The sequence below is a fragment of the Habropoda laboriosa genome, unplaced genomic scaffold (assembly GCF_001263275.1).
Source record: "Habropoda laboriosa isolate 0110345459 unplaced genomic scaffold, ASM126327v1 scaffold544, whole genome shotgun sequence".
NCBI lineage: Eukaryota > Metazoa > Arthropoda > Insecta > Hymenoptera > Apidae > Habropoda > Habropoda laboriosa.
Window position 1 is genome coordinate 1 of NW_017100645.1, and position 27,657 is coordinate 27,657.

Sequence of the window (27,657 nt, forward strand, 5' to 3'; positions counted from 1 at the left end):
ATAATTATTTATTCTCAACCGCCAAGTATTCTTCACGCTTGAATTTCAAACTGCAACCAAATACCTAACCCTTAAGTAAACCCAAAAGATAGACATTAAAAAATTTTTCAAACAATAATGAGCTAAAACCATACAGCCCAAATTAGAATCAATAAAAACACAAATTAACTTACCTACAGAAATGATACACTTCACTACGAATCAGCTCACCCAATTATCTTTCACATTTCATTCGGAAAACATCATCACCTAGCAAATTAAAGACAGACATATATATTTATTCTTTATTGAAAAAAATTTACGTAAATATGAAAATTGTGAGATTGTTTCACCGACAGACGATCTTCAGATTATGGTTGAATCATAGTGCACTGTACTTCTGAAAGACTTCGAAGCAGCAGAAGTGTTCAGCCATAATCACGTACATTCTGATCGCCACGCTATCATCCAGGGCCATAATCTTGCATAATTTATCCGACACGACGTTCTCTGTCGTTCTTTCTTTTCACACTCAAGTATAGCAATTACGCCGACACTCAAAATAGCCAGCTGCCCACAAAGGAGTATGCGCGAAACGGAAAGGACACACTGGCAAAGGGTAACCGATGGATCAAAGTAAGTCGCGGACTTGGACACCTGTGATACAGATGATAAGCGAGGTTCTCGCGGGAACCGGCAATCGTGAACGCTCGGTCATTAACGAGTCAGAATGACTTCGAATAACAGGGACATAGCGGTGACCGTTACGGCTTTCTACTTGAAAATTATCGGCTTCTGGTTAGCTGACACTTACGAGGAGAAACGTCGAAGAAAATTCGCGCAGAATTTCACGATATTTATGCTGGTGTGCGCTGTGGTAATTGAGACGAGGGATATCTATTACACCTGGGGTGATTTCAGCGTAAGTATAGTTTCAATTATCGAACACCATTCGAGGATACGTGAGATGATTAGGGCAGAGCAGGGGAATTACGAACACCTAAGGAGAAAGTTGAATAAAAGAAAATGTTATAACGGTAATAACTTTGTTATCGTTTATACACAAAGGCGTATTATCTGGTTATATAGTTTTATAATCAGCATTAACAAGATTTAAAAATAAAACCAATTTTTAACCCCTTCACATATGACAACGCGTCAGACTCGTGGCAGAGATTCTAGCGAAGATGTGAGAAAAGAAGTTGTATTGGTAAGAAGAATTCATTGGAATCCTATTTTTCGTTTGAATTTACAAGATTGAGGGATTGCTAAGTGTCATTAATCTGTGACAGAGTAGTTTTTGTTACCTGATATAGTACTAAAACAGAAAATGGCTGACGCTTAGATGCATAGTCAGAAAGAAAATCATAGTTTAAGGGGTTAATAGAAAAGCCAAACCGTTGCTGTCCGTAATGTCCTAAATGTCGTTCGATAATTTTTTACCTGTGTGCGTGTCAACTATTTTTCGTTAGCGGCTTAGAATTGCATTCGGTACGAGCGATCATGTGGCAAATGGAGGAAATATTCATGGTTTCCTGACAGCATCGTATATGCGTATTCGCAATTAGTTCGTGTTTCCCTGACTCTTCCGTAATTGTGGGAATCAACGTTACGGACGTGGCGAAAATTTAGAAATTTGAAAAATACGAGACGGGTTTAACGTTCGAAGCATTCTTGTCGATGTAATGATTTTTATGCAAATTTACAGTTTTGAGGATATAGGAAAAAATGAAGAATTTCGGTAGAAAATTATTTCACCTAACAGGTATTATAAGAAGCACTACAATTTCGATATTTTTTCATATACCTGCATTCTGTGTAATTTTGTACCTTTAAATTTCCTGCAAATCCATAAAAATCCGCAGTTTATTTCATTGTCGCTGATGCTAGATAAAATGATCGATGCTTGCTTCGGTTTTGGAATAGCGATGAACAATTTGTAGTAGCTTTATAATAAAGTAAACTAATTATAAAAAAATTTTCGTAGTTTTTCGAAGTGAAAAAATTTGTGGTGCAATTTGAAGTGTCAACGAAATTAATAGGATTTTGAAGTAAAGTGCGCTTAAAAAGTTGTTTGCATATGTTGCAACTGTTTTATTTATACATAAATACTGTTAAAAATTTTATGACCAAAAGGTTGCGAAGAACTTGTTGAGTATACACGGTGCTCGTGTGCAAGATTACAGTTTCAAACTATTGGAAGCTCTTCAAAAAATAAGTATCTTGAATATTTTGTGAAATGTATAAAAAAAAATGATCAGCTGATAAACATGAACGATTAATATTGTCGTCGAGATGCGGCTTTCCTTTTTATGATTGTTTAATTACAGATCGTTGTATACATAATGTGCAACATTCTAACACTGGGCATAAGTTTGTTCAAGATCTTTCTCTCGATGTGGAGTAAGAAAAAACTTTTGGAATTAATTAAATTCGCCAGAACGAATTTCTGGCATTCGGATTATGACTCGCAGGAGCAAATTATTGTGAACGAGTGTAAACGCACTTGTACATTCCTTATATGCGTGTTTAATTTCTTCGCTAATGGGACAGTGTCTGGATACATAATCAGGCCAATTGTAGGTGAGTCGCTTCTACGATTAATTGAAATTTATAAAGAATTAAAATGAAATAAGAATTCAAATCATTACAAATACCCTGATAATTTTTCCAGTTTTCACATAACTCACGTTTGTTCCCTAAGAATATGAATAGGAAATTTTTTTTTATCACATTTCTGCTTTGGTGTATTATTAATCTGCTTGAATCAGAACGAAGTTTGTTAATAGTTTCCAATTACTATTACTCAGAATTTTCATTAATTGAATTAATGAAATTCTTCGTTGTAATTAAATGTAAAATAGAAACGAGATAAGATAATCAGTTGGTACTTCTTCTCAGCAAGTATTGGAAAAAATGAATCCGACAGGTTACTTATAGTCAACTTCTGGATTGACCTGCCGATAACCATCACACCATACTATGAAATATTATTTACGATACAGGTAACGTGAATTTTTTCTTTGCCGTGTTCAATTCACGATAATTGCAAACGTTGATTTTTTATTTCATAAACACTGTACCGTAACTTAAACTTTCGATGTTTAATTTGAATTGAAATTTTTCCGATACTTTTTTACCTAATCTGTTCTGAAAATAATAATAAATTTACAACGATACTTTAATATACAAGAATATTTCAATTTTTAATATAAGTTTAAAATTTCGTGCCATTTTTTCACGGTGCATGTTCAGCAAATAATATTAAATTTACAATTACTCTAGACCTGCCTGTATAATATTTTCCTAAGAGAAGGAAATTGAGAATTAAGTTAAAAATATTTTTCTACCCAATTATCAAAAAGTTACAGTGAAATCGTTTACACCAGTTTATGTCTTTTTTCGCTACAGATTTTTATCATAATGTACGTTTGCATAAGCTACCTTTGTATCGACAATTTTCTGTGCATGATCAATCTACACACAGCTACTCAATTTCGAATATTGCAATACAGACTGTCGAATGTGTGCGGTGCAAACGAACGTAGCGATAAAATTTCGAAAAAAACACCGTCCAATTCGGACGAATGCTACGCTAAGTTCAAAAATTGCATTCAACAGCATCAAGCACTCATAGAATACTGTAACAAACTTCAAGAGGTGTTCGGTATATTTGTGCTTGCACAAGTGTTGCTCTTCAGTTTGTTAATGTGCCTCGATGGATATTTGGTGATGGTTAGTAGGTATTACAAAATTCAACGCAATATCATAGTTTTCTTATTTTCTGATCAAAATACTTCAACTGCACTTTTTATCAGATATTTTGTATATAGAATAAAAAGTGTTTACTCTTTTCTCAAAATTGGTAACGTTTAGCTCCATTTTCTTTTTTTCAACTCTAACAGCAAATATTCAATTATTAACATTAATTTATAACAATCGTTAACTTTTTCGAGAAAAAAATTGGAAATGTTTTGTACGAAAGGACGTAGAATTTTTATTTTTATATTTCGTAGTGTTTTTGATTTCGTAAATATTTAGTTTCGTAAATAAATTTTTAACGAATAAATAGTTAATTTCGTAAATAAATTTGCAATAAATTAATATTCGTTCGATTTTTATGTCTCGTAATGTTTGTTTACTACTATTTCACCGCTGTTGAGTAATTACATCTATGATATAATTACCACAGGAAGATACTCCCATTATGCAGCGCCTTACTTTCTTGTTTCACCTAACGGGATGCCTGTGCCAACTGTTGATGTTCACCTACAGCTGCGATTGCCTGATACGAGAAAGCTTGAACGTGGCCAATGCTATATACGACTGCTCGTGGATTCACTTGCCAATGGACAGATCTGGGCGAATGCTGCGAAAAGATTTGACATTCGTCATTGGAAGATCTAGAGTACCTTGCTGTCTCACTGCTTGTGGATTCTTCCCTGTGTCACTGGAAACGTACACTTCGGTAATTCATTCAACATTTCACACGATATCGATGTTAGAGTATTTCAAGTACTTTTTTTTATATTTAATTAATAAGTTTGGAAAACAGTAAAAAAAGTGTTTGTTAAGAACTGATCGAATCTGATACAATAGTACTAATTTTAAGATCTATAGTGACTATCAATTGCACTTATGGACTCTCTATTGTTAAAATTTAGATTTTTTTTCTCCTTCAAAGGCAAAACTCGAATTTGAAAAATATTCTTGAAATAGCTTTTTAAAACGTGATTAGAAAATTTTACTAATGATTGCATTATAGATTAAACATGGTATCTCGAGTATTTTTCTGCAGTTTTAAAATAATATCTAATAAAGTCCTCTGTTTCTATTTTCATTGTATATTTTGAGTACTACACTCACATGCTACACCATACTAAGGCCGTACAGAACACGAACTTTTGTAAATGAATAATTTATTTTGTGGAAGATTATGTCACATCTCAGACATATTAGAAATTAATCTATCGAAAGAGTTCGTTAAAAGAAAATTCGATAAATGGAAAGTCTTCCAAGATAATGGAGATCGTTTTGAACATTAACATTGTATTTGATACTTTGCAAATGAAAATTCACGTTTATGAAAAAGGATACTGAATTAATTTAAACACCTAATACATTTGCTTGAAAAAAAACAACAATTAACGATAGTTACTATTATATCAGATTTCACTTCAAAACCTACCTCCTAATCCATGAATAAACCTAATTATTGATTTATTACAGATTTTAAGTACCGCAGCGTCATACTTCACACTGCTACGAAACCAAGAAGCAGAAATAGTTGAAACATAGCTAACACCAAATGCCAACGACCATACGAACCCAAAATGACAAATCGAAAAATTTGATTTTCACGAATAAACCTAATTATTGATTTATTACAGATTTTAAGTACCGCAGCGTCATACTTCACACTGTTACGAAACCAAGAAGCAGAAATAGTTGAAACATAGCTAACACCAAATGCCAACGACCATACGAACCCAAAATGACAAATCGAAAAATTTGATTTTCAATCAAAACCAAAACTTCGTCTGTTAGCCAAAAAAGAAAAAGTACAAACTATTTCTTTATCAAAAAAGTCCAAGCACATGGTCAGTAATAATTCTTTTTCTAATCGTTAAACCCTAAACAAAACTTACCAAAACTTTTTCAAACACGTTTCACAAAACACCAAAAAAAAAAAATTATCATACAATTCTCGACTCAACAATGAATCTTCAGTCCGTTTGTTCACAAGTAGTGGATGACTGCAAAAGTTCGTGCCCGATTTGAAAATAAAATACAACCGGTACGTGCACAAGCAGATTTCATTTGAAATTGAAACGGAACGAAACGAACAATTATTTGAAAATAAAACACAAGCGGTGTATCTTCCGATAGGAATGTAACATTACGCTAAAAGAAACATCTGTGCCGAAGTCGACAAGGTTCTCACCACGTCTGAAAATCGGGCACGAACTCTTGCAACCGTCCGATATCACATCGTTCCGTTCTCTTCGGCAATAATAATGTTTACCGCAGCGAAAGGGTTAATTCGCAAATATAGAAATATTCTTTTCTACCCTTTTCGACGACTTTCATCCATCTTTCTTTCGTCTTTCGATATTTGTCATTTTTGAATAATACGAGAAGTGACTAACTCCATAAAATTAAATTTATTACATTTTATTTCATTTATGTAGAATTTAGCATTAAACGTGTCCTTTCGTATTAATTATTAGAAGAATATCAAAATGTGAAGTTAATCATTTTCGCGTCTGAGTGGTTCATACTTAAATAATGCTTTAAGACAATTTTTTTAAAACGAATACAAGTGAGTGAAAATTTATAAACGACGATAAAGCACCTTGAAACCATTTTCGTCGAATTTCTCATTTCATGAAACAAACATCTTGCAACGAAATGAATTATTTATTTTTGTTGTTGCAGGTTATAAGTACAGCAGTGTCGTACTTCACACTGTTAAGGCAACGTATAGAGGACAGCAATAGTTAGTAATGTATTCTATTTCGACAGTGTGCATAATATAAGCGGTACCAAGCTTTGTACATAAAAAAATTCCGTCATTTATATTTGATAGAAATATAAATTCACGGATTGTACCCGTTACATGATCAGCACGAATACAAGGATAACTTTCTAGCAATAAAGGTTTCGTTAACTTTTTTCACAATTTTTAATACTGTTTCCACATCGAACCTCCGGCAATTCTGTTTATTTAAAACAAAACGCTTGTGCAATTATGTTTTACCGTTTCAGAAGTGATTTGTAGTTTTGTAAATTTTTATCCTGACACTTTTAAATGTTCATACTTCTAATCTTAACAAAAGAAGAAGAAAAAGGATTTAAATAATTTTTAGGTGATCTTCCCATTTTTATTAAACCAAATATTAAACACAAAGGGAGATAAAAAAGTATCCACTGCTGTCCCTTGATTTCACAAGTTTTTCGTTAAAAAATTCATTTTGGTAATTTTATCTTTCAAAAAATAAAATGTGAAGAATATAGAAATTTTACTTTTAGCAGATAACACATGAAAAAATAGAGCAATTGTATTTTGTTCTTCTTTACTTAATGAAATTAAACATAATCGTGATATTTTTATATTTATATACTGCATATACACGTCAGTATGCATAATTCAAATTCCTCCTCCATCAAACGAAATCACGTTAATTCTCCCATTTCACGTATAAAAACATAAATTGTTACCTGAATCACTTTTTCTTTCATTCACTTCCACATTTTGCATAGTCCTTTCATAATTATTTATTCTCAACCGCCAAGTATTCTTCACGCTTGAATTTCAAACTGCAACCATATAACCTTTACATTCGAACATTTTTACAACACAAAAAAAAAGCAACGATTCACCCGCTCGCTGCATAGTACTTACAACAAAACAACACCGGATTCACCGCTTGAAATCTTCAAATTCATCGTTTCATCATCATCCATTTCCTCCTCTTTATTCCATTCATGTTCTTCCATCGTCAACTCCTCACAGAACTTAGACAACGTTCAGACGTACAGTTCGCGATAAATGGATCACAGGTGAAGTTGAAAATAACGATAAGTTGCAGAGCGTGATCACTGGCCCCTTCTAAATAATGCAGCAACAGATCAGTCAATCACTCCAGCTGGTCTTTTTTTTCCTATCCGTGAAAACCGGCAACTACGTTTTGCGTTTCACGCTCCCCGAAACGCCGTCCTAGAAGAAAAAGAAGAAACTCGTTGAAATAGAATACAGAAGACACGGGAAAATACGACGAAGAAAAAAAGGAATCGATAATAAACCGCTGCGCGAGGGAAAGGAACTGAATTTTGTATAATGCAGAGAACTCGCGTGACAAATACTTAATTCATTAGGTAGCAAAGAAGTTTCGACACTGTACAGTCGCTATGCAAACGGAGAAGGATTCGGACATATCGATCAACTTGTCGAAATTCTTCTTGCGCAATGTCGGCCTGTGGAGGGCTGAGAATCACGCGGAGAATCGTAAAAGGAAAGCGTTGGTCGCCTACACGATTTGGAACATGTTTTTGGCCATAGTGGTTGAAACGAGAGATATGTATTTCACCTGGTTCTATAAAGGCGTGAGTGTATCGAATGTTTTCTATGTGTACGATGTAATTTGGTGTAAGTTCGGTGCACGGTTGTGGTAGGTTTTATTTTGAGCGAATATTAGCGAGGATGTAGGAAGATTTGATGTCTTCTAAAATTATTTCAAAAATATGGGAAGCTTCAAGAATGTATTTTTAACACCTTTTCTATTAGGTTATTTTAAGCAAACCTTTAGTATGACTTAAACATGTTTTTGTTTCTTTTTTAAATCACATTTTCTGTCATTTTCTAGGACAATGTTTATTTTACGAGGATTTAGGATGATTTGATGCTTTCTAAAATTATTTGAAAAATATGGGAAGCTTCAAGAATGTATTTTTAACACGTTCTCTACTAAATTACTTTAAGCAAACCTTTAGTCTGACATAAGTGTGATTTTTCAATTTTTTTATTCTTCTTTGAATCGCTTTTTCTGTCATTTTGTATGACAATTTTAATTTTTTTCAATTTCTTCGGTATATTTATTATAAATATACAATAATCTTTATTTTCCTATTCTCCTTTTTCTTTCTTTACCCATTTACAATTCGAATTAGCAGGAATACTTACAGCAATTACAACAGAATACAGATAATGTTCTTCTTTTCTGAATCACGACGATAAAATAAGCACCGTGTTTGTCAGAATAAGAACTGCAATTAATTTCAAGAAATAAACATTTTTATGAAGCAACGAATACATTAAGTATCTAAACTAATGAAACCACCTACGATTGAATGAATATTTATTATTACTATTATTAGTTACTTTACAGTGGTTTGTTTCTAGGATATTCTTTACGTTAGTACCAACTTACTGAGCGTGATCTTAACTACGATCAAGCTAACTGTCGTACTAATACACAAAGTGGAATTCATGAGTCTGATTGATTACATGTACGAACATTTCTGGAACGTGGATTACGATCTTCACGAGAAAAGAATTATGGATAATTGTAAAAAAACTTGCATCATCTTCACTTCAAGCGTCACTACCATTGGCATATGCGCTATAATATCTTACATAGCGACACCGTTTATCAGTGAGTTCGAAAAAACATTCATTTCTCTAATTTCAACGATACTTTTCTCATTAACAGATACCTTACCGAAGGAATAAATGTGTTGTACATATATATTTAAAATCCGAAATATAATCATTTCAAAAAATTTATTCTTCCAGTAGAGGAGATTGTTTTGTAGAAAAAAATTAATAATTTACGAAATTGTTTCAGTGCACAGTCAAAGCAACAAATCTGAAAGAGCGTTTCTGTTCGACATGTGGCTCAATTTACCTCTGACTGTTTCGCCTTACTACGAAGGAATGTTGGCTGTACAGGTATTTCCAGTTTTCACAATTTTACCTTCACGCGATTTACCTTATCAATATTCAGAAAATCAACATTAAGTTACCGTGTCGTGTGTAATATAATTATCACCGATTTTGACGAATCTTCGGTATATGATAGCTCTCAAAAAAATCTTCGACACCTACTTTTTAATGTCAACAATAGCCCACAATGAAGGAATGAAAATCGCCCTGAAAAATAAGGGGATAATAACCATATTTGATCGAATATCTCAAATTTGAAAACTGAAAATTATAAAAAAATAGAAAATAATGAATAAATTAGTATTTTTCAAATTTTGTCCCTGTAAAATACGAAATTTGTCGATTTCCACCGTTTCTCTATCTCTGATCATTTTCGAGGTATTAGATCTGTTTAATCCTCGACAGGTATGTCAGCCGCCCGACCCTTAGATTTCTTAGCATGTAGTTCTATTGTATATATTTTTCGCCTTCGCTCGTTTCGTAGCAGCGGTAATTTTATGACGCCACGGCAATCGTAGTCTTTCAATCTAAGAACTTGCTTTCACCTTTATTGCCTTGTTTTCGACTTAGAATCTTCGCCCCTTTTTTAACTTGTACATTTTTTGCATTCATACGGTCACCAGAGCCGAAGCGCGTCTTAACGTTATTGTCTGCTACGGTCATTGTTCGGGGCACTCGGAATTCCCGCGTGCGTCACTCAAGGGTACGCTTGGTACCTGAGAGTGACCTATGGTCTGGGGGGTGGCATTTTCGTGTAGTTTTTCCCACCTATGATTTCAACCAATAGTTTTCGCCAACCACCCTTCCCCACCACTATCGAAAAATGTACTCAACCTATCCGAGGGCCTCACCCCCGCGATGCGTCCTCGCACGGAGGTGTCGTGGGACCTTTCGCGGAAGGGAAAGACAGAAGTCATCTGACCACACCACGAGTCGCTCCTTTAGAAGTTTAGACCAATAGTAATAGTTGTTTTGTCCTCCTAATCACGGTGGTGCTCCCTCGAAGACGAACCTATCAGATTTAGTCGGCACACCACGTGCTAAAAGCGACAAGGCTCGAAAGGCTCCTTCGAAGACGAACCTATCAGATTTAGTCGGCACACCACGTGCTAAAAGCGACAAGGCTCGAAAGTTGGTTGCAACTGCCACGAGCACATCCTAACAAGATCAAATATGTTTATTATCCCAAAGAATTGAATTGGCTGAAATACTTGGTAGAATTATGAAATGAGTATTATTCGTATTGTAGTATCGGGGCCTCCGTACCCAAATAGGAAACCGACGAGGGAGAATAGAGGGGGAGTGGTTGGCGTAGCGCGCAAAGGGTTCGATTCCTGTTGGGGTCCCCCGATATTTTTCCGTCGGTTTTTACCATATGAAATGACTAATAATCTTTGTTTCTGATAGATTTCAGGACTGTATTTCACAGGAATCTGTTATTTCTGCTTCGACAATATTTTCTGCATCATGAGCGTGCATTTGAGTGGCCAGTTTCGCATACTTCAGTATAGATTGACGAAACTGTCCGACGTACAATATCAGATAAGCGAGAAAAATATGGAATCTGTATTGGAAGACTGTACACGTAGATCTTACGAGAAATTTAAGAGTTACGTTCGACAGCATCAAACGTTGATCGATTATTACGAGAAGCTTGAACACGTTTACACGAAAATTATACTTGGGCAAGTGTTACTGTTCAGTGTGTTAATTTGCCTCTTTGGTTATCAGATATTATTGGTTAGTATTTCACTTCCTCCAACTGAATTTAAGCTGCAAAATTATTCAAATCATATCCAAAAGACAAAATTCCAAAAAATATTATATTCTGCTGTAACTTTTTCGAATTTTTTATCTTTCGTTGTTGCACGAAATGAGATTTTTTCTTAACTCTTTAACTTCTCTAATAATAACTTTCACAGATCTTTTATATTTCGCTATTAAACGAAATATGGACGAACGAAGGGATCTTAAGAATATTTGAAAAATATGTGAGATTTTCGATAATTTATCGGTAAAATAACGCGTTAAATAAGTGATTTGTTATTGTCACACGTTAGGCAACGGAAGAAGAATCAAATAAGTCTACATTCGCTTAATACTTTTCATTCTTCTCGTTCGTTCAAATTACGACGAATTCAATAATCTCGAAACTCAGTGCTTTCGACTAAATTCAATTATTTCAAAACGAGGGATCTACATTTAAAAATATCGCCCGGTTTCAAAGTATCCCGTATTGATTAGAGCGAAATGACGGAAATGAGAGGTCGTTTGAAGAAGTATATTACACGATATACGATAATCCTAACTGCATCAAGGTCTGAAAAAGTTACACAGCTTTGAAACTTCAGTTGAAAGAAAAAAAGAAAAAGAGAACGTCTCTTCTCGTGTACCAACCTAATGCATAAATCTAATTGTGCAGTTCACAGACGAAATTTCATCTGTGATTCTAGCACTTTCTGATTAGCATATTTCGCGCGGAATTACGAACATTCGTTCACCGTTGTCGAAGTGCACAATTAAGGACAAATGGCTTCGTTTTTAAATATACTTTTGCATTGTAAAATCGAGGAGAACTTGTACACACATATTCTTCGTAGAAAATCTTTTCACTGAACCAGCACAGTATTTTTCGAATTTTTATTGGAAAAGTATTATGTACATCGTGTACGAAAACCAAGAAAAAATATTTGAAGCTTCCAGTGCACAAATTAAATTTGATACGCGATGGAAATCAAAATTATATTTAACAGACTAATATATAATTCTTTTTTCCATTAAATCGATAGAGAAAAATATTTATCTGTGAAAGGAAAGAAATATTTATCTGTGAAAAGAAAGGAATATTTATTTGTGAAAAGATTGAAATTTGTATCTGTGAAAAGAGACATATTTATCTGTGAAATTAACGATCCTCTAACCACGATCGGAATTCGCTCCAAATTTTTGACAAATCTTAATTTAAAAGAACGTGGAAAATTGCTGAAATATTTAAGTAAAAATACTTTTGGTTAGGTTCTTTTTTTTAATTTACTTAATTTTTAGGCTAATACTTCTCTTGCAAGGCGCAGTATTTTCATGTTCCTCATATGTGGCGCCATGGTTTTATTGTTTATGTTCACCTACAGCTGCAATATGGTGATAGAACAAAGCGATAATATTGCTTTTGCGGCGTATTCGGCACTATGGACGGGTATGCCAATGAACAAAACTGGCAAAAAGCTACGGCATGATTTGATAATGGTCATTGGGAGGTCTAGACGAGTTTGTTGTCTGACTGCGAATGGATTTTTCCCTGTGTCCTTAGAAACTTATACTACGGTGAGTTCACTATGCAACTTTCGTTCGAAATATAATGTAAAAGTAAAGAAACATTGTAAACACGTTTATATTCTACTAATACACGAAAGAAAAAGAAATTGATCTGCGAAATGAAATATGTAAAATGAATTTTCTTCAAATCTAAAATCCAATTTTCTTTTATAATTAATTTCACATACACAATGTTTATATACAACACACCAATACACGAAAGAAAGAAATATTTATGTGCGAAATTATGTCCTTTAATTTGCAATCTAATTTCTTTATTTAATTAATTTCATATTAATTTCTCTCGTATTTTGCTGTACGAATAACATTTTCCAAAAATTCTGAAACACTCGTTTCTTTTTTTACAGATTTTGAGTACCGCGGCGTCGTACTTCACATTATTGAGAAATAACGTAGAAGATGTAGTTAAAGCATAGCTACCGTCAAATACCCTCGTGGGTATTCACCCCAAATCTGGGTGAATAACACGTGGTTGAACGTTTAATACGAATATATTTGATAATAACAATTGCACAATAACGATAACGATACATAAAAGGCTCGCTCTCTTTGTTTTCATTAACAACGCGCGGTTCTACTGTTTACCCGCTGCTTCTCTCTAGGACACTCCCCGTTTCCCCAATCTCGATTCGAGTATCAGCCATAGATCATGTCTATCCTAGAACGTTCACACAAATTCAAAACAAACACACGAGATTCACGCCGTCACTCACAACATATTATTAAAACCAAATCCACAAAGTAATGCAATTACGTCTGTTGGTAAAATAAAGAGAATCCTTTAGCAACAAATATTTACGTTCACCTAAGTACCTCTAAATTACTATCAAAAATTTCTAAAATCCTCTCAAACAATATTCATTACTCGATCAATTACTCCATCAACAATTTCATAAATCTACGTACACCTAAGTATCTTCAAACTACTATGAAAAATTTCTGAAATCCTCTCGAACAATATCTATTGCTCAATCAAATCAAACAAAAATTTCATTAATGTAGGATGTGAACAGGGTGAAGGGAGCAACAACGGGTCGACGTTGTAAGATTTAATAAAGAAAACAGAAAAAAAACAAAATGATAGATACAAACGACTCGGTGGCCACTTAACCACTGCCTCTTTCGCTCGTCTCGTGCCTCGCCGACGCACCGCGGTCACACGCGTACGCAGCACGCACAGCCGTCGTCTTTCGGTAGCTTTTGTCTAGCTACCTCTGCGCTAGACCGCCCCACATTACTTTACGTCAGAACTGCTTAACTTCTTGCTCACGAGCAAATTTCCCCTCCCGAGGTTCCTCTACTATGCGACTGAGATGATCTCACTCGAGTTGCGGCGCGGCGGGAGGACGCGTGGAGTCCTTCCACCACAACTCCAGCGATAGTTTTTTGGTACGAACACGCAGAATGTGTAACATAAACAAAAGGCAGTCGCTGGAGTTGTGGTGGAAGGACTCCTTCTCGCGTCCTCCCGCCGCGCCGCAACTCCTGCGGGATCATCTCAGTCGCATAGTGGGAGAACCTCGGGAGGGGAAATTTGCTTGTGAGCAAGAAGTTAAGCACTCTGATTTACGTACACCTAAGAATCTTCAAACCACTCTCAAAAATTTCTAAAACCTTCTGAAACAATGTTCATTACTCGATCAAACCAACCGAAAACTTCATATAAAAAAATTATCCTTGTACGTACTCTTCTGTTCTCTTGTACATTTTCTTCTTCTATCAACACCAACATCGTCTCGCAGCATCTTCCCGAACTAATCAAGAACAGAATGTCACACCATCCAATCGCCTGATCTCGACACAAACCTGTACAAAATCTCAATGCTCGTCCAACGCATCGAAAACTCCTCGTTACTTCGTCCACGACTACACTTTCCTCTTTTCCCAAGTGATTCGATCGTGTCATTACCATTTTAACCACCATCCAAGTACTATCATCTTAAAACTCCTCATGCCACAATTTAACGAGCGAAAATTTCCTTTGACATCGCGGTGCACAGCTGCTCACCGTTCTTCAATTTCACAGAGGGTTTCGTAATTCTCTGGATCATGCATAACTCATCGATCCCCCATCTATGCCATTTTGCTTATCGAATAAAGAAGAAGCAATCGAACGATGCGCGGTGGTCGGGCATTTTCCGCTCCTCTCTTTCCTTTTGTTCTTTTCCCTCGCGGTCTCTGTCGGATGGAACGCTCGCGTGGACAACCGTACAAAATAGAACGCGAAACCTCGCTGCGATCGATAGATAAAAGACGCCGATAGATCAAAGCGACCAGTTTTCTAATAATCCGATACGAAGCGTGTCCGAGTGCAGCAGCGGTTTGATTATTACCGGATACGATATGAGTAGTTTCACCACCGATGACATATCAATCAGCCTGACGTCCGTTTTCATGAAGATCGTTGGACTGTGGATGGCGTCGAACCGTTTCGAGCAACGAGTACGAAATATCACGCTGTGTTACACGCTGATCGCGATTCTCTTCGCCCTGTGGATACAAATGACGGATTTGTATTACTCGTGGGGAGATTTTGGTGTAAGTGCGAGGGGAATTTGTGTGCTTTAGGTGTTGGAAATGGATTGAGACTGATTTTAAGGTAGCAACAGCCTGAGACGTCTGGGAATAGGGCGAAGTTTGGGAATTTTTCCGAAGTTCGTTTGGTAAGATTTGTAGCTTTTAAAAATTGGGAATGATAGATGAATGTTGTGTTTACATCCTGTGAAAGAATTGGAATTTTCCAGTTAGTAGTTAGCTGTGAAAAAATTGACAAAGTTTAGCTTGATTTGGGTGTCTCGGGGTGGTGTTGCCCTTTAAACGGACAATTTATTTGGGTTCTATATATTTGGTACAGATTTGGAGAAAGAATTAGTGTACATGAATTCCTGAAAATTGCAGTGTTATTCAAAAGCTTGGAACCATTGACGATGGGAAGGCAGAAAAGAAGTTTCAGGGGGAATGAGCTATTTTAAGAATTTTTTGAAGAGATTTTTATTACCCTATTAGATATTTAATCTCATCAGATTAGATACTCTGTTAAATTACCGTTAGCCTTTGTAACACTAAATTTCTAATGGATAACGAAATTGATAACAGATTCTGTATTGCTATATTTTGAGAACCTTTTTTAATCATAAATTATGTTAACCATTGCAACGTTAAATTTCCAATGGAAAACGAAATTCAATGCAAATTCAATATTATCATAAATTGATAACAGATTCAATATTGCTATAAATTGAAATATGGTTCCAAATTTTTACCAAATATTTTACACAGTGTATATACACATATTGAACGTTGTTTAATTTGAAAGTTATAGCGATTATAGCTATTGGCACAATTTAAAAAAAAAAAAGTGATTCCATTTTATTCGAATGTAACAATAATAATAATAATAACTTGCACTTATTCCTTTTCCGTTTGCAGGCCTGTTTATATACTGCATGCAACATTTTATCGTTAACAATACCGTTTCTCAAGATACTCGTCTTGCTTGCACACAAAAATGATTTTTTTCATTTGATTCTGCACCTACAACGAGAATTCTTGCATGCAGATTACGACGACTACGAGAAAAAGATTTTGCTCGGTTGCCAACGTCAATGTACCTTCTTCGTTTGTTTCTTCACACTTTTCACTAAAGGAACTGTTATCTCGTACATCGTTAATCCGCTTATTGGTAAGTCGATTGATTCGTTGAATACATCGAGCTTGATCCTATGCTTCTGGATTGAATGTTCCTCAGAGAACGCAAAATTTATATTTTCGTCATGCACACTTTTCTTCAGTTAAGAAATATATAGGGTGTTAAATAATAGGGTGATTGTAAATCTTTAGAGTTTAGATACTCAATCGAGAGGAATAAAAATTTCTTCATCGACAATTCATCATATTCACCAAAAATACAGGCAATATCGAATTTATTATATATTAATACAAAAGCAGATATTACATTGAAAGCATTATGAAAATATTTTCTTCTACGAATTTGTAATATACTTTATCCGCGATTTATACTTTTTTTTTCTGCGAATTATATATTTCTTCTGAGAATTACAAACCCCTAAAATCGTAAACTCCTTCTTTCTTTAACACTCTGTATACTTTTAATTGAATTCCTCAAGATGAGAATGAAAATGAACGAATAAATCTATCGAAAAGAAAGCACGGATATTAGTGCAGATTTTTTTATGTGCATGCCCGACTAGAAATTTCAGTTAGGCAGATATTAGGTCCGCATTAGGCTAGCCTAATTTGCCTGTTAGGCCCGCATGCGGTATGTAACACGGAATATTCACGACCGCCTAATTGGGAAAGCCGCGTTAGGACCGCATTAGGCCCATATTAGAGTAGCTTTATTAGGCTGTCATTGGGAGACATTAATGAAACCTCAAATCTTGTTGAAAGATCTCACGCAAGCGTACGTCCGACACTGAGATGTCTGTAAATATTTCTATATATAAGTTTCAGAGCCCCACTCCACTTAATTTAGATGTGCTCTCGGCCATCCCCATTATAGCCACGTATGGCAACTGTTAGGAACGCCTAACTTAGGCGTGCGATCGGCCACGCCCATTTGGGCCACGTATGGCAACTGTTAGGAACGCCCAACCTAAGCGTGCGCTAGGCCACGCCCATTTGGGACACGTATGGCAACTGTTCGGAACGCCCAACCTAAGCGTGCGCTAGGCCACGCCCATTTGGGACACGTATGGCAACTGTTCGGAACGCCCAACCTAAGCGTGCGCTAGGCCACGCCCATTTGGGACACGTATGGCAACTGTTAGGAACGCCTAACTTAGGCGTGCGCTGGGTCACGCCCATTTGGGCCACGTATGGCAACTGTTAGGAATGCCCAACTTAGGCATGCATCATACCTTCCGAATTAGGACCTAATGCGGTAACGATTAGGCTTGCAGCATTTAGGTGTGCCTAATCGTTTCCGCATTATTCCCACATTCGTCTTTAGGCATGCCTAACTGAAATTCTAGTCGGGTGTGTATTACTTTTATTGCACAAAAAGTAGAAAATAATAAAGAATAAGTTGCTCGCGCTTTCATTTTAGCAAATATTGGAAAAAATGAGTCAGAGAGGATACTTCCATTTAATATGTGGGTCAACTTGCCATTATCAATGACGCCATATTACGAAATAACTTTTTCATTACAGGTATTGTTTTTTCCTTTATCGTTATTTTATAGTACAGAAAATATGAAGAATTTGTCCATTAATATACGAGTTAATTTCAATCGAAGATTCGAATTTTGAAAATTTTTTAGGTTCTGTCTCTGTACCATATTGGCGTGAGTTATTTCTGCTTCGACAATTTTTTATGCATCATGAACTTGCACGCGGCTACTCAGTTTCGAGTATTGCAATACCGAATGGCGAATATGACCGATTTAAAGGACAAAGAGAGGAAAGAGAGAAATATGAAGACAAGTGTGAGTTCGGCGTGCTTTGCAACAGAATGTTACAACGTTCTCAAAGATTATATCAGACAGCATCAGAACCTGATTGCTTATTGCAACAAACTCGAGAAAGTGTTCAATATCATTGTTCTGGGGCAATTGTTAATGTTCAGCATGTTGATCTGTCTCGATGGATTTCAGATACTTATGGTTGGTATGAGAAGTTATTCTTTTAGAAAGAACGAGAAATAATTTTTCATTTTCGATATTTTATATTACAGAATTGTGTAAAATTTTTGTGTTACATTAAGAGTTTTATTAAAATTTTGAAATTGAACGAAATTACCACATTACGACACCAAATTTATAAATGTAGAAAATTCTGAAATGTATAAAACCCTTTTGTAAAAGTTAAATAAGATTTTCAAGCAATTACTGTAATTCCCTTGCAACCTTCCACTTTTTCTTTTTGGATATTATTTAACAAATCTATATGAAATTTAATTGATTTTATATTACATAGATTGCTAAAATCGTAGAGATGAAATTTTAACGTCACGTCTCTTAATTTTCTTTTTTATATTACATAGAAAATATATTATTACAGAGAATTGTTAAAGTCGTAGAAATGAAATTACAGGGTAATTTCGGGAGAGATGGACCGACGGGAGAGACGAACCAGCCATGTATTTCCTACATTATCCGCCAGGTATGGATCAAAAAGCACCGAGAGCCACGCTCGATCGCTTTCCGTAAAACAAATGTAAAACAAAAGAATACTGACGCGTTCCACATATGGCGGATAATGTAGGAAATACTTGCCTGGTCGAGCACCTCCCCCCGAGGTCGGGCATCGGCAAACAGATGGGTTGGGGAGCTGCCGAAGGAGTATAAAGTTCCCGTGGCCCTCCCTAGCGTGCCCGACGAGGACCACCGTGGAGGTTTTAGTGGGTAAGAATCCCACACTACCCCGCATCCCACCCCCGGGGGGCGGGATGTCTTATTGAAGATTTCCTCCACGTATAAAAAAAAAAAGGAAATACTTGGCTGGTCCGTCTCTCCCACCGGTCCATCTCTCCCGGAATTACCCTACCAATGCCACCTCTGTTACTTACACCCTACCTAATATTTAGTATTATCTGACAGTGTCGTTAAAACTAAATGACTGTATATTACGTTTTACAGGCAAATACACCTACCAGAACCCGACTGATTTTCATCTTTCACATAGGAGCATGCATGTGTCAATTGCTGATGTTTACCTACAGCTGCGACTGCATCATAAGAGAAAGCACGAGCACCGCCGAGGCGGTGTACAGCGGTCCCTGGACACTTTTACCAATGAGCGCAGACGGAAAAATGATAAGGAAAGATTTGATGCTCGTTATCATGAGATCGAGCGTACCTTGTTGCTTGACAGCCAGAGGATTCTTCGTCGTGTCTTTAGAAACGTACACAGGGGTAATCGTCACCCTTTTCTTATCTACTGTAACGAATACTGAATTTAGACTGTATTTTACAGACGTTAGAAATTACTTTAGATTAAAATTGAGATTACATCGTCGGTTTGCTAGAAAAGTGACACAATAAACAATTGAATTCTACAAATTGTTATTATACGTTTTTCTTTTTATCAAATAAATAGCATGGAATGGAATTGATTGCTCTATTTCATTTGTTACAGGTTTTAAGCACCGCAGCCTCATACTTTACGTTGCTGAAGCAAAGATCAGAGAATGCCGACAGTTCGTGATATATTTTAGCTGTGATAGTATGCAATAGTATAGGTGAAACTATTGTATAATTTCTACATGAAACATTATGATATAGTTTTGTAGCAGTAAAAAGTTATTAATTGTTAATGCTATCTATAAGCTTCCCTTAACAATTCAAATCTTGCCAAATCATTTTTAACATATTTTGAAAAGTGTGCATTGCAATATATTCTAATCATAATTACATAAATTCTTATCAAATCATAATTCCAATTATTGTTGAAATATTTTTGGGTGCCAATTAATATACTTCAGCATCAAAAAAAAGAATCTTAATCTATTAATTTCCAGGAACTTTACCAGTTATCAAAAATTCTATTCGTCCACTAATAACGTTTCAACTTAACAAGTAATCCATTTTAATTAAATTAATTAATTACATACTGAAATATATTCTATACATAAAAACTGGACAAATATTTAAAGAAAAACAAGAGAAATGAAAATTAAATTACTCACCAAAAAGGTCTAAAAAGGAAAAAAAAACACATGCAAATGATTTCTCAAATAAACCAAATAAAATACTCTCAAACTCTGTACCAAACACAGACTATCCAACAAAAATTGAAACATGCAAATTCATGGGTAACTCCCATTTACTTCACACATATCAAGAAGGCCATTCACAGATTTTTCACAACCCCATAAGTAACAACTCAATCTTCCCCAAGTGAAACATTCTCCCTCCATAAAATACCAAAAAAGTACCACACTTCGTTTTACAGTCCAATCTTCCAGTTTCTCACTGTGTTACGTTCGTCTGTCGACCACGTTTTAGCCTCGCAGAGGGTTCCACAATTCTCTTCCCTGAATCATGCATACCCCATCGATCACGTAAATGACGTGCGTCATGAACATGGGCAATTGCACGGTCGCTTATCCATTGTAATAACTTTTTCTCCGGCACAAATGTACGCGCAAGTATCACTAACGATAAGTATAACATATAGAACGGAGAAATAAAGGATGAGGCGGAAGATCAAAGGCATGCTACGACGTTCGATCGTTTCTCGGATTGATAGGTTCTACAATACCTTTCGTAAAATTTCAAATTGTCCCGTCAGATCATTTCGCATGTTTTAGTATGAGCTTGAAATATCGCCAAGACGTTTCCGTTAGATTAGCCAATTTTTATCTGTATGTCGTCGGCTTCTGGTTCGCCGCTAATCGTATAGAGGAATGGTTCGGAAACGCGGCGATTCTGTATACCATTGTCACGGTCTTCTTTGTCATGTGGCTTCAGCTGAGAGGACTTTATTTCTCCTGGGGAAACTTTGAAGTAAGTGGATTGTCGCTGACGTTTCGTCGAGCGTTCATTTGTTAAGATAGGATAATAACGAGTTAGGTTTAAGGTTAATATTTTTGGATGAACAGTTTTTATGCAGTGTTTTTTTTTAGAATCTTGTTTTGGAGGTTTTTGATTACCGTTTTGTTGAAATGAGATGGAATTGTTCGTGAGTGTTGCTAGTAAAGTGTGAATGTTAATTGGAGTATGTCCAAATATGCAAATGAAATGTGTGAAATATGAGAATATTTGATAAACATTTTTTCAGCACAGTGTTTTTTTGACAATTGCGTTTGGTTAGTTTCTAATCATTATACATATTTTTCATATTTTTCATTTATATAATTATATTATCATATTTAAAATATGTGAAATATGAAAATATAATTTGTGAACATACGCAAGAAATATGTGGGATATGTGATAAATATATTAAAAATATCGAATATTGAAAACATGCCATAATAATGGTACCTTTATTATTTAGACATCGCGATTATAATTTAAATTACAATAAAATATATGAAATTTTTTCTATATTAGCTGTGAAATTAAAATTGATTGATAAGCAGAAAATGTTTGATATATGTAATAATAATACAATAAACTTTTGCATATGTTCTTAAAGAGCAAATTATACGTATAATTTTGTTTTTTCAGGTTTGCATGTACATGGCATGCAACAGTTTAGCCCTGGTTTTGGATATAATCAAGATTTTCGTCCTACTCGTACGGAAGAAAAAGTTTCTCGGTCTGATTGAGTACATGCAGAAGAATTTTTGGCATTTGAACTACGACCAGGACGAGAATTCTATTATCGCACACGCGAAACGAACGTGCATCTACTTCGTCTGCGTCTTTTCATTTTGTTCTCAATCTACAGTTTTTTCCTATATAATAAGGCCATTTGTATGTAAGTCTCAAGTGAAATATTAATATTTAAATGACAATCTATGTATTGCTTTTCTAACATTTTTTTAAACATTCTCGAAGTCTTCTGTAGTTGTTAATTAACCATAGAAAAAATCATGCTTAATTGAAAAAGATTTAAATTGTAGTAATTTAATGGGAATTTTATTTTAGCAAATCTTGGAAAGAATGAATCTGATAGAGAACATATATACGATATGTGGCTCGATCTACCATTATCCGTAACACCATATTATGAAATTACTTACATAATACAGGTATTACCAATTTTCTCAAGGCAAACTATATTTATATATTAACATTATTATAGAGAAAAAAATATTTAATGCGAATAATAAGAAAGAAGTAAGAACAGTGTAATTTACAGTTGCAAGATAATTTAGCAATATTTTTAAAAATAATTAAAAATAACTTAAAAAGCAAATCTAATTAATTAGTAACCAAATCTAATGACTAAATTCTAAAGATAGGTATACAGTTCTCGTGAAACCTGAAAATATTTATAAATTTCAAATTTAGAAATCACAAATGATTCCAGGTAATAAAAACATTTCTCTCACGCAGGCTTTATCTGTGTACCAAGTTAGCGCGTGTTACCTTTGCTTTGATATCATTTTTTTCATTTTGTGTCTACACGTGGCTGGTCAGTTTCGTATACTACAATACAGAATTGCCAATGTGTCAGGTCTAAGCGAGATAGTGAAAAGCAGTGAAAATCCAAGCACAGATGAATTATACTCAGAGAAATGTTACATCAAGTTTAAGAATTGCATTCAACAGCATCAGGCACTAATTGAATTTTGTGCAACACTCGAAGAGGTATTCACGGTAATCGTACTCGGACAAGTCCTAATGTCTAGCATATTAATTTGCTTCATCGGGTATCAAGTACTCCTGGTGAGTATCGAAAGCTATAATAAATACTGTATGACAAAAGAAAATTTTCATTTCGGAAGAGAAATTCATTTTTTTGTCAATTTAAAGATTCATTTTATTGTGAATTTAAATATTCATTTTTCTGTCAATTTAAATATTAATTTTATTGTGAATTTAAATATTAATTTTTCTGTCAATTTAAATATTAATTTTTGTGACAAATTTAATATTAGCTTTTCTGTCAACTTAAATACTAATTTTTCTGTCAATTTAAATATTAACTTTTGGAATAAAGCACATTTAAATTACGGAGTTTAAGGAAATACAAACGAAGAATCTTTAATACCTGTGGAATAAAATGTTCGCAAGAATATTTTTAGGTAGAATATTTTCTATACAAAAGAAATTCTTTGAAAAATTTCTATAGAATTTAAAGGAACTTCTGTAGAAATCAAGTATCGTTTCATTTTTATATAATTTATTAACGATTTCAATATATATAATGGCACACAGATAAAGTTATCATTTGAATCGCGCGTTGCTTTCGCGTGCTTCTTGATGATGGGCATGAGTCAACTATGGATGTTCACGTATAGTTGCGATTGCATAACAACAGAAAGCCTGAACATCGCTGAATCTGTGTACGCTGGACCATGGATAAATTTACCAATGGACAAATTTGGAAAACTGCTAAGAAAAGAATTGCAAATGCTCATCTTGAGGGCGAGACGACCTTCCGCTTTGACTGCCTGTGGATTCTTTTCTATATCTCTCGAAACCTTTACTAAGGTATTTAAATACTAAAGTAATTGAAAACAAATAGTTTCAAATTTCTGTAAACTTACAAACTTTCAAACGCTAAGGTTTCTTATTAATAAAAGTGTTTTCTATTGACTTCAATCTAGTTCTGATAGGAATTAATTGAAGATAAATATATTATAATAATTAGAAGATTAATTGGCCCATAAAAATACATTACTTAAATTCAGAAAGCTAGAATTATACAAAAAGTTAATTTTTTAGTTTTAAATCTTCGGATTAAATTTGCCATTTATTTAATTAATTGATATATTCACTTATTGTTGTGCTCCCTATGTTACAGATCATGAGTACATCAATGTCGTATTTCACATTATTAAAACAATGTATCGAGGACACGGTAAATTCGTAATTCCTTTATTTTCATATATACACTGCATGTAAATTTAAAAGAAAGTGTGTTGTACGTTGTATCTAAACATTATATAAAAACAACAGATTATCAATAATAAATAATATTATTGAGGTTTAATACTATCTTCTTATCTACCTAAAAACGTAATGTTAATTCATAATTCGTAATATTGATTTTTTTGATTCTATAATTTTGTATTGTTATGTACAATTCGAACCTATTCTTATTCTTCCATTCGGAGGTAATCAAAAATTTAGGCCATATCAAGCCAGAAGTGTTGCTTTCTGTATATAACCTATATTTAAGAACGAATGTTATACCCACAACGTGGAAAACAGCGAATTTAATGATAATACCTAAAACACTAGACGGGGATAAGCAACAGCTGAGCGCTTATAGGCCTATCGCGCTTTTGCCGGTTACAAGCAAAATCTTTGAGAGAATTTTGGATGACAGAATTCAGGTTAGTTGCATTGAACAAAATTTAACGAGCGAAGAACAGTATGGTTTTAAAAAAGGTTTTAGCACAGAAGGTGTTTTTTTTTAATTTAAGGAGGAAATAGCTTTCACAAATAAAAAGTATGTTCTTGCCCTGTTTGTGGACACAGTGGGTGCTTTTGACCACCTTGGTGGCCGGAGATTAAAGCGTGGCTGGTTCAATCCAATTGCAGTTCAACTCTAGTTAATTTAGTTTGCACTTACTTCAGGAAACGAATAATAGTAATAAGAACAAAGCACCAAAAAATTAGTCATCGGGTGCAAAGAGGATGCCCCCAAGGGTCCATTCTTGGACCAGACGCCTGGAACTGGTGCTTGGAGCAATTTCTGGGGCAAATATCTAATACCGTAGAAGCAGATAATGTTCAGGTCTTAGCATATGCTGATGACATTCTCTTTGTCATCAAGGGAAATTCCAGAGTAGAGCTTGAATGGCATGGGAGCATTGTCATGACGATGCTGCAGGATTGGTGCCACGAGAATAAGCTGGCTGTCTCAAAGAAGAAAATAGTGGCGGTTTTCCTCAGGGGTAAAATAGACGTTAGGAGACCATGATCAATTAAGATCAACCAAAATACGGTTAGACATACACACGAATACAAATATCTTGGCATAACTATAGACTCAAAATTAAATTTCATATCACATGTAAAAAGATTGAGCGAAAAATTTACCATAAGTTAAATAACATAAATGGAAGTAGTGGGTCCGCCTCCACGTGGGAGGCACGGTAACGTCGGGTGCAAACTCGGCGGCCAAGTGACCCAATGTATATTTTTAACATGAGTAATAACATAACGACGAATGATTTTCTACTAACAAGCTAATAAGAATTGGATTGCTATCCTACAAAAATTGGAACATACATATTCACTTCACACATATCAACATGGCCATTCACAGATTTTTCACAACCCCAAAAGTAACAACTCAATCTTCCCCAAGTGAAACATTCTCCCTCCATGAAATATCAAAAAATACCACACTTCGTTTTACAGTCCAATCTTCCAGTTTCTCGCCGTGTTACGTTCAACTGTCGACCACGTTTTAACCTCGCGGAGGGTCCCATAATTCTTTTCCCTGAGTCATGCATAACTCATCGATCACGTAAATGACGTGCATCATGAACATCGGCAATTGCACGGTCGCTTATCCACTGTAATAACTTTTTCTCCGGCACAAATGTACGCGCAAGTATCACTAACGATAAGTATAACATATAGAACGGAGAAATAAAGGATGAGGCGGAAGATCAAAGGCATGCTACGACGTTCGATCGTTTTTCGGATTGATAGGTTCTACAATACCATTCGTGAAATTTCAAATTGTCCCGTCAGATCACTATTTTACTATGAGCTTGAAATATCGTCAAGACGTTTCCGTTAGATTAGCCAACTTTTTTCTGTATGTCGTCGGCTTCTGGTTCGCCGCTAATCGTATAGAGGAATGGTTCAGAAACGCGGCGATTCTGTATACCATTGTCACGGTCTTCTTTGTCATGTGGCTTCAGCTGGGAGGGCTTTATTTCGCCTGGGGAAACTTTGAAGTAAGTGGGTTGTCGTTGACGTTTCGTCGAGCGTTCATTTGTTAAGATTGGATAATAATGAGTTAGGTTTAAGGTTGATATTTTTGGATGAACAGTTTTATGCACAGTATTTTTTTTTTAGAACTTTGTTTCCGTAGTTTTTGATTACTGTTTTGTTGAAATGAGCTGGAATTGTTCGTGAGTGTTGTTATTAAAGTGTGAATGTTAATTAAAGTATGTCCAAATATGCAAATGGAATGTGAGAATATTTGATAAACATTTTTTAAGCGTGGTGCTTTATTTTTACAATAGTGCTTTGTTAGTTTCTGTTTATTATACTGTGTTGAAGTAAGTGGTAATTCTTGGTAAGCAATGTTAGTAGAGTGTGAATGAAAATATGTGAAATATGAAAATGTAATTTGTGAACATATGCAAGAAATATGTGGATATGTAATAAGTATATTGAAAACTTGAATATTGAAAATATGCCATAATAATGGTACCTTTATTATTTAGACATCGCGATTATAATTTAAATTACAGTAAAATATATGCATTTTTTTCTATATTAGCTGTAAAATTAAAATTAATTGATAGACGGAAAATGTATGATATATGTTATAATACTATGATAAACTTTTGCATATGTTCTTAAAAAACAAATTATACGTCTAATTTCTATTTCTACAGGTTTGCATGTACATGGCTGGCAACGGTTTAGCCATGGTTTTGGATATAATCAAGATTTTCACCCTAGTCGTACACAAGAAAAAGTTTCTCGGTCTGATTGAGTACATGCAGAAGAATTTTTGGCATTTGAACTACGATCAGTACGAGAATTCTGTTTTGGCACAGGCGAAACGAATGTGCATTTACTTCGTGTGCGTTTTGTCATTTTTTTCTCAATCTTCAGTTCTTTCCTATATCATAAGGCCACTTGTATGTAAGTCTCAAGTGAAATAGTAATATTTAACGACAATCTTTGTATTACTTTTCTAACATTTTGTTAAACATTCTCGAAGACTTCTGTAGTTGTTAATTAACGATACAAAAAATCATGCTTAATTGAAAAAGATTTAAATAGCAGTAATTTAATGGGAATTTTATTTTAGCAAATCTTGGAAAGAATGAATCGGATAGAGAACATATATTCGATATGTGGTTCGATCTACCATTATCCGTAACACCATATTATGAAATTACTTACATAATACAGGTATTACCAATTTTCTCAAGGGAAACAATATTTATATATTAACATTATTATAGACAGAAAAATTTTTATTGCGAATAATAAGATAGAAGTAAGAACAGTGTAATTTACAGTTGCAAGATAATTTAGCAATATTTTTAAAAATAATTAAAAATAACTTAAAAAGCAAATCTAATTAATTAGTAACCAAATCTAATGACTAAATTCTAA

General features: G+C 34.7%; 4 protein-coding genes across 4 annotated transcripts in view; all 4 read left to right on the forward strand.

Moving 5' to 3' along the window:
* The first annotated feature begins 709 nt into the window (after positions 1–709).
* On the forward strand, positions 710–5,277 carry LOC108576805 (odorant receptor Or2-like). The gene is made up of 6 exons (XM_017939866.1): positions 710–901; positions 2,310–2,562; positions 2,881–2,984; positions 3,391–3,714; positions 4,172–4,447; positions 5,209–5,277. Exons 1-6 carry the CDS (start codon positions 710–712, stop codon positions 5,275–5,277), a joined length of 1,218 nt encoding a protein of 405 aa, XP_017795355.1.
* Positions 5,278–7,890: 2,613 nt separating this feature from the next.
* LOC108576806 lies at positions 7,891–19,924 on the forward strand. The gene is made up of 12 exons (XM_017939867.1): positions 7,891–8,085; positions 8,882–9,134; positions 9,327–9,430; positions 10,832–11,164; positions 12,470–12,745; positions 13,105–13,158; positions 15,035–15,295; positions 16,187–16,439; positions 17,826–17,929; positions 18,040–18,381; positions 19,357–19,632; positions 19,856–19,924. Exons 1-12 carry the CDS (start codon positions 7,891–7,893, stop codon positions 19,922–19,924), a joined length of 2,520 nt encoding a protein of 839 aa, XP_017795356.1.
* A 1,106-nt stretch (positions 19,925–21,030) lies between these two features.
* Positions 21,031–25,264, forward strand: LOC108576807 (odorant receptor 13a-like). Its single transcript, XM_017939868.1, has 9 exons — positions 21,031–21,225; positions 21,892–22,144; positions 22,315–22,418; positions 22,726–23,058; positions 23,551–23,826; positions 24,140–24,196; positions 24,453–24,674; positions 24,765–24,865; positions 24,919–25,264. Exons 1-9 carry the CDS (start codon positions 21,031–21,033, stop codon positions 25,262–25,264), a joined length of 1,887 nt encoding a protein of 628 aa, XP_017795357.1.
* A 796-nt stretch (positions 25,265–26,060) lies between these two features.
* Positions 26,061–27,657, forward strand: part of LOC108576808 — a 4,373-nt gene continuing 2,776 nt past the window's right edge. The window contains exons 1-3 of the mRNA XM_017939869.1: positions 26,061–26,255; positions 26,925–27,177; positions 27,347–27,462. Coding sequence (XP_017795358.1) covers positions 26,061–26,255; positions 26,925–27,177; positions 27,347–27,462 — 564 coding nt within the window. The remainder of the gene's footprint in view (positions 26,256–26,924; positions 27,178–27,346; positions 27,463–27,657) is intronic.